This window comes from Primulina tabacum, chromosome 15, assembly GCF_025594145.1.
Source record: "Primulina tabacum isolate GXHZ01 chromosome 15, ASM2559414v2, whole genome shotgun sequence".
Classification (NCBI taxonomy): Eukaryota; Viridiplantae; Streptophyta; class Magnoliopsida; order Lamiales; family Gesneriaceae; genus Primulina; species Primulina tabacum.
The window spans coordinates 26,376,536-26,385,403 of NC_134564.1; the positions used below are offsets into that span (position 1 = coordinate 26,376,536).

The 8,868-nt window shown below is 39.6% G+C and overlaps 1 protein-coding gene across 1 annotated transcript; it reads right to left on the minus strand.

The window, feature by feature from the left end:
• Positions 1-5,627: 5,627 nt before the first annotated feature.
• LOC142528102 (uncharacterized) lies at positions 5,628-7,727 on the minus strand. Its single transcript, XM_075633174.1, has 2 exons — positions 7,662-7,727; positions 5,628-6,948 (listed from the first exon to the last, which is right to left on the minus strand). The coding sequence occupies exon 2, from the start codon at positions 6,266-6,268 to the stop codon at positions 5,717-5,719; it is 552 nt and encodes a 183-aa protein (XP_075489289.1). The 5' UTR covers positions 6,269-6,948; positions 7,662-7,727; the 3' UTR covers positions 5,628-5,716.
• Positions 7,728-8,868: the final 1,141 nt, after the last annotated feature.

Sequence of the window (8,868 nt, forward strand, 5' to 3'; positions counted from 1 at the left end):
AAAATATACTCCCACTAGAGTCATTAAAACAAAACCGAAATTAAACAATCTATAGCCGCACTGGCCAGGACTAAACAGAAATTAAAACTTACCAAATACTCACCAGATCATAAACATCACAGAGTCGACTCAGAACATCACAAAACAACCAAATACTACTACAGATACACGGGGCATCTCCCCGGCAAATAAACTACAATACAAGACTGAAACAAACCCAAGACATACATATAGACTAACTGGGAGACTCCACTGAACAGAAACAAGCAATCCAACCACAATCCCGAGCTCCACTGGCGGAACCTCGTCCTGATGCTGCAAAACTGACTCGGGAGATCTACCATGGTGCCCAATAGCAACCACAGTAGCCCCCTCAGTAAAACAACTGAGGTTAGGATTCTGGTATGAAACAGTCCAACAATAACATAAATCATGCATAATCATATAATGAAATGTAATATGCAATGCATGAAAGGCTCAACGAATAACCGGGATAACAGGAGCCAACAAACGGTACGATAACAACTGGAATAATGCTCGAGCAACAACACAGGGGAGCTACATCGCCATGCAGCTAAACCGCCCTGCCAAGTATACGAGGTATGCCAAGCTGTGCTGAATAACACCCCTGACTCGGCCTCCATACAGCTGATACGCTATAACAGGATGGCACAACAGAATGAACTATATGACACAATCCCAGCGCTCACCTCAAAAGGCTGCACTAACCACGGGATTGTTCAATCACATCTACGGTCTCATGTGTATAGGCGTATCAGCCACACAATGATCCCGAGATAAACAACAGTGCCAGATAACAACGGATATCAACAATGGCTAACAAGAATGATAGGGCTCAACATGAATGTCATAACTATATGCCCGATGCTAAATGCCAATAATATGACATAATAATAAACATAGATCACAACGAAGGCATTTAACAATTTACAACAACCAACAAGTCATACACCCGATCAATGTAACACAGAATGGTAATTAAACATAATTTATGTTTTACCGTCGTATGTTATCCGAGCTGTAACATACCTATACCAACTTGACAATCCAATAACAACTTCACTTCAAGACCATAGGCCTAAACAAAGCAACAATAAACCGATCATGAAAACTATATTCCATACCAAGTCCAATTTGGCACAAAAGAGCATAAAATTCGTATCTCGCTCAATATTAACTCAAATCAATAACCGCCAATTGGAAATGAAAGATAACTCGAATATCTAAATTTTTCTAGAAGAAAACATCTTCCAAATCTTAGTAGATTAATCCCAGAATTTTCAAGAACACACTGCCAGTCAAAAGATTTTCGGACAGAATTCTCCTACTGCGCAGTTTCAGAAAAACCACCATAACTTGCTCAATTCTTACTGAAATTTAACGATTATTATATCAATACGAAGACAACACATATCTCTACAACTTTAAGTTTAACCAAAAACCCAGAATCAGCGTGCTTATATGCCATAAACCCGAATTACACTAGGTGTTGTACACAGCTCCAACACAGAATTCCATTTTGACACGTTTTGGTAGAAAAATCATAACAAATCCGTTTCTTATCCAAATTCGATGATTCTAGTGGCTATAGAAAGCTAACAAACAGAGCTACAAGTTTTATTTTGGTCATTCCTACAAATTCAAACTACAAAAATCGCAGCAACCCAAAAACGCTCACCCAAAAACTGGAAGAATTCGCACAGAAACAGAGCACCGGAACAGCAGCTTTGATCTACTCGTATCCTTGCTCAAAATTAGCAATTTGTGTCTTGAATCGAAGCCTAGGATGTTAAGAAGACACCCCTTCAGACCGATCGAGATTTGGACACCGGACGGAGGAGATATCGCAACTTTCCCGCAGCTGCTCCAAGGGTTGCGAAAATTGGTTTCCTTCTTTCTTTCCTTTCTCTCGTTTTTTTTTTCTAATTGGTTAAGTTGTGTGTATGCATATGTATATTTGTATATATATCTTGTGTATTTGGTTACTAAAATAGTAACTCAAGCTCATCTATCCCAGTCTGTAATTATTTTGCTCTCGTGTGTTATTTAAACTCTATATGTATTTTATATCGTTAAATTCTTCGATATTCTAAAATACATATTTTTAACACACTTCTTGAATTTATTTGGCATAAATAATTATTTTAATTTACAACTCAATAATTATTCTAATTATGCCAAATTACCGGATAATTAATTACAGGGCCTTAGACTTCTCCACCCCTTAAAATAAATTTCGTCCTCGAAATTTCTGTTTATACACAGTACATCTTACACACGATACGAAACCTACAATACATTACTAAGAATCAAACATATATGGATAAGATGCTCTCATCTTCTCTTCTGTTTCCCACGTTGATTCTTCTACACCATGCCTCGACCACTGAACACGTACAAGTGGTATAACTTTATTGCGTAAAACTTTATCTTTACGATCCAAGATACAAACAGGATACTCAGTATACGATAGAGAAGGGTCGAGTTCAACCTCATCAGGCTGAATCAAATGAGACGGATCGGGCTCATACTTACGCAACATAGAAACATGGAAAACATCGTGGATGCCAGACAATGACTAGGGCAAATCCAAACGATAAGCGCAAGTACCAATACGCTCAACAGTCTCGTAGGGGCCAGCGAAACGAGGTGATAACTTATCCCTCATGCCAAAACGAACAACACCTCTAAACGGAGAGATCCTCAGAAATACAAAATCTCCAACTTGAAATTCTAGAGGTCGACGATGACTGTTAGCATAACTAGCTTGCCGATCTTGGGCAGCTTTCATTCTCTGACGAATCAACTGGACTTTATCATGGATTTCCTTAACAATGTCAGGTCCAGTCAACTGCTTCTCACCAAATTCATCCCAACAAAGAGGTGATCGACACCGTTTGCCATACAAAGCTTCAAAAAGATCCATACCAATAGTCACCTGGAAACTGTTGTTATATGAAAATTCTACCAGTGGTAAAGCTTCCTGCCAACTGTCTTTAAAATCCATGACCGCTGCTCGAAGCAGATCCTCGAGTGTCTGGATGGTACGCTCTGTCTGACCATCGGTCTGAGGATGGTACGCAGTACTCATTGCAAGTCGTGTACCCATTTCTTTTTGGAAACTAGTCCAAAACTTTGATGTGAATCTAGGGTCACGATCTGAGACTATTGCAACTGGAACTCCATGAAGTCTCACAACATTTTCAATATACAGACGAGCCATTTTCTTGTACGAATACGTCCTCTCATACGGAATAAAGTGTGCCGACTTAGATAATCTATCGACAATCACCCAAATGGCATCGAAATGACGAGAAGTACGTGGCAAATGCGTGACAAAATCCATAGCCACGTGCTCCCAGTTCCACTGAGGAACCTCAAGACTATGCAGTAATCCACCATGTCTCATTCGTTCTGCTTTGACTTGCTGACAGATCTTACAACGAGACACAAACTCAGCCACATCCTTTTTCATATTATTCCACAAAAACTGAGGCCGTAGAATATGATACATTTTCCTTCCTCCTGGGTGGATACTATATCGAGTACAATCAGCTTCTTTAAGGATGGTTGTACGCAATTCAGGAATATCTGGGACAACCAATCTACCATTCAACCTGAAGAGAATCATCTGAGTAAATTGAGAAACCAGATTGGTGTCCTTGAGATACTAACTCATAAGATTTCAGGACTTGATCATCAGTTTTCTGAGTTGACTTTACAATCTGAATCAACTCTGGCTCAACAGAAATCTGAGATACACAAACAACATTACCTTGGATTTGAAAATCCAACCCAGAAGTGCAAATATCCTCTCGTAACTTAGAAACATGAATCGAGGATAAATTAATATCAACAACCTTACGACTCAAAGCATCGGCAATGACATTCACTTTTCCCGGTTGATACTGGATCTCACAATCATAATCTTTCAAAAGATCCATCCAACGTCTCTGTCTCATATTCAGATCTGACTGAGAGAACAGATACTTCAAGCTTTTGTGATCAGAATAGATTACAAATTGCTCCCCAAACAAATAATGTCTCCAAATCTTGAGAGCAAAAACAATAGCAGCCAATTCTAAGTCATGAACAAGATACTTAGACTCATGCTGTTTCAACTGACGAGAACCATAGGCCACTACTCTGCCATGCTGCATCAGAACACAACCTAGACCTCGATTAGACACGAGGGTACAAACAACAAATCCTCCAGAACCACTTGGAATGGTAAGAACTGGTGCAGAAGTCAATCTCTTCTTCAACTCGACAAAACTTGACTCACATTCATCAGACCAAATGAATCTCTGATTTTTTTGAGTCAGTTGAGTGATAGGTCTAGCAATCTTTGAGAAATTTTCGATAAATCTCCGGTAATAACCAAGCTAAACCCATGAAACTACGAATCTCTAGTACATTGGTCGGTCGTGCCCAGTTCAGAACTGCTTCAACTTTACTTGGATCGACAGAAATACCATGTTGAGATATGACATGGCACAGAAACACAACTCTATCTAACCAAAACTCACACTTGGATAGCTTGGCGTACAACTGCTTCTTTTGAAGAATTCGAAGAACTATCCTCAAGTGTTTGGCATGCTCTTCCTCGGACTTAGAATAAACAAGAATATCATAAATCCTTCGCTCATCTTGCGATAGATCAACAACATAAACCAGAAAACCTTCATGACCAGAATCTAACAATCGATTCATCTCAATGGAAGAAACTAGAGGAATCTTGGCTTGAGAACCACGGCCATAGAAATTCCATTTAGGAGCAAAGCTAGGCCTAAAACGAACTATTCCTCGATAACAGTCAACAGTGGCACGATTTGCAGTCAAAACATCCATACCAACGATGCAATCAAAGTCATGCATAGGTAGAACTATGAGTTCAGATACAGAACATTTTCATCGTGAAACAAAACCGCATTGAACACCACATTATCAGTGATAATCATTTTGCTAATCGGAGTAGCAACAGATAGATTGGAATTCATACTAGTGGTGCGAAGATCATGCGAAACAACGAATGCATGAGAAACAAAGGAATGAGATGCTCCGGTATCAAATAACACTCGTGCTATAAAACCACATAGAGTACAGTTACCAGTAATGACAGTACCTGGAGCTGCCTGAGCCTCATCCTCAGTCAAGGCAAATACATGAGCAGATGACTGATTATGTTGACCACCTTGCCCTCTGTTCTAACGTAAAGGGCGACTAGGCTGATGGGAAGACTAGGACGCTGCTGGAATTCTATTACTTTGAGCTCCACCACCTGCCTGGGCTGATTTTCCCGTCTTACTAGGACAGACTCTAGCAAAATGACCCGGCCGACCACAATTATTACAAACCACTTGAACTCCAACACACTGATTACTGGAATGCTTGCCCCCACAGTGATCACAATAAGGTTTACTATAAAGATATCCACCACGGTTCCCTGAACTCCATGAACTCGAAGAGCTAGAACCGGGCTTCTTAAATTGCTTCCCACGTGGACGAAGAGATGCAGAACCAGATGAACTGAATTGTTGCCTCCCCGACTGATGATGTTGGGTAGAAACTCGATTGCCACCCTCTTAAGGATAGCTTCAGCCCTTTTTGCTATTTCCACTGCTTCAAGATAATTCAGTGGCTTACCGGTAGAAACAAAAGGGTGCAGATGATCGTTCAATCCTTCAATGAAACTTTAGACGACAGCAACCTGACTCGCAGCAACATGAGGAGCATATCTCAGCATAGCATAAAAAGAATATGCATACTCCGCAACTGACATATCGCCTTGTTTCAGGTTATGAAACGCAGAAGCCTTAGAACTGTAGAATGATGGAGGACAATAACTCTCCTTAAACTTCAGCTTGAATATATCCCACGATGGAACAATCCTCTGAGCATCTAAAGGCATCAATGTAGTAGACCACCACATTTTAGCACGATCTTCCAACTGATGCACAGCTAATCTCAATCGACACTCTGGAGGATACTCAATCAAATCAAACAATTCCTCAATCTCAGAAATCCATAATTCAGCTTTCTCGGCTCCTTCCGAACCACTGAATCGAGGTGGATGCATAGAATGGAAACACGCAACTAATTCATCCATCCTAAGCTGGTCTAGATGATCAGCAGCTTGCTCAACAAAAGTATCATCAAAAACACGGACATGAGGTCTACCACGTCCACGACCTCGACCTCGAGCTAAAGGAATCTCATCAACAGGAATTTCTCCACCTCCCTCCATTCTATATGATAAAACACCAAAACAATTAGAATGGAAGTAAACAAATCATATAATCACATAAGCATGTTGTCAAGTAGCATACACAGGCGCAACAACCATTTTAGTGCCAAGACTCAAGTGTCCTAGACTCTAGTTCGAGCGTATCCCAGTTTACGCTCTGATACCAAGATGTGAGGCCCATTTACTCTAATGACAAATAATGATCAAACAATAATGGTTTGACTTAAAACTGCAGCGGAAAAAGGTTTAAAATACTTTAAAACGGACCTCAGGGCCTAGAAAAATTTCGACATGACCTCCCCGTAAATAGGACATCCCGAAAAACTCAAACATCAATTTATATCAAAATATACTCCCACTAGAGTCACTAAAACAAAACCGAAATTAAACAACCTATAGCCGCACTGGCCAGGACTAAACAGAAATTAAAACTTACCAAATACTCACCAGATCATAAACATCACAGAGTCGACTCAGAACATCACAAAACAACCAAATACTACTACAGATACACGGGGCATCTCCCCGGAAAATAAACTACAATACAAGACTGAAACAAACCCAAGACATACATATAGACTAACTGGAGGACTCCAATGAACAGAAACAAGCAATCCAACCTCAATCCCGAGCTCCACTGGCGGAACCTCGGCCTGATGCTGCAAAACGACTCGGGAGATCTATCATGGTGCCCAATAGCAACCACAGTAGCCCCCTCAGTAAAATAACTGAGGTTAGGATTCTGGTATGAAACAGTCCAACAATAACATAAATCATGCATAATCATATAATGAAATGTAATATGCAATGCATGAAAGGCTCAACGAATAACCGGGATAACAGGAGCCAACAAACGGTACGATAACAACTGGAATAATGCTCGAGCAACAACATAGGGGAGCTACATCGCCATGCAGCTAAACCGCCATGCCAAGTATGCGAGGTATGCCAAGCTGTGCTGAATAACATCCCTGACTCGGCCTCCATAAAGCTGATACGCTATAACAGGATGGCACAACAAAATGAACTAGATGACACAATCCCAGCGCTCACTCTCAAAAGGCTGCACTAACCACGGGATTGTTCAATCACATCTACGGTCTCATGTGTATAGGCCTATCAGCCACACAATGATCCCGAGATAAACAATAGTGCCATATAACAACGGATATCAACAATGGCTAAAAGAACGATAGGGCTCAACATGAATGTCATAACTGTATGCCCGATACTAAATGCCAATAATATGACATAATAATAAACATAGATCACAACGAAGGCATTTAACAATTTACAACAACCTAACAAGTCATACACCCGATCAATGTAACACAGAATGGTAATTAAACATAATTTATGTTTTACCGTCGTATGTTATCGAGCTGTAACATACCTATACCAACTTGACAATCCAATAACAACTTCACTTCAAGACCATAGGCCTAAACAAAGCAACAATAAACCAGATCATGAAAACTACATTCCATACCAAGTCCAATTTGGCACAAAAGAGCATAAAATTCGTATCTCGCTCAATATTAACTCAAATCAATAACCGCCAATTGGAAATGAAAGATAACTTGAATATCTAACTTTTTATAGAAGAAACCATCTTCTAAATCGCATTAGATTAATCCCTAGAATTTTCAAGAACACACTGCCACTCAAAAGATTTTCGGACAGAATTCTCCTACTGCGCAGTTTCAGAAAAAACCACCATAACTTGCTCAATTCTTACTGAAATTTAACGATTATTATATCAATACGAAGACAACACATAGCTCTACAACTTTCATTTTAACCAAAAACCCAGAATCCGCATGCTTATATGCCATAAACCCGAATTACAATAGGTGTTGTACACAGCTCCAACACAGAATTCCATTTTGACACGTTTTGGTAGAAAAATCATAACAAATCCGTTTCTTATCCAAATTCGATGATTCTAGTGGCTATAGAAAGCTAACAAACATTTTTATTTTAGTCATTCCTACAAATTCAAACTACAAAAATCGCAGCAACCCAAAAACGCTCACCCAAAAACTGGAAGAATTCGCGCAGAAACAGAGCACCGGAACAGCAGCTTTTATCTACTCGTATCCTTGCTCAAAATTTGCGATTTCTGTCTTGAATCGAAGCCTAGGATGTTAAGAAGACACCCTTTTAGACCTATTGAGATTTGGACACCGGACGGAGGAGATATCGCAACTTTCCCGCAGCTGCTCCAAGGGTTGCGAAAATTGGTTTCCTTCTTTCTTTCCTTTCTCTCGTTTCTTTTTTCTAATTGGGTAAGTTGTGTGTATGCATATGTATATTTGTATATATATCTTGTGTATTTGGTTACTAAAATAGTAACTCAAGCCCATCTATCCCGGTCTGTAATTATTTTGCTTTCGTGTGTTATTTAAACTCTATATGTATTTTATATCGTTAAATTCTTCGATATTCTAAAATACATATTTTTAACACACTTAACTCAATAATTATTCTAATTATTCCAAATTACCGGATAATTAATTATAGGGCCTTACACGCCACTTCTGAATTTTCCACTCTCAAATTCTCTCCCAAACACACGGCCACACTCATTATTTTGAAGA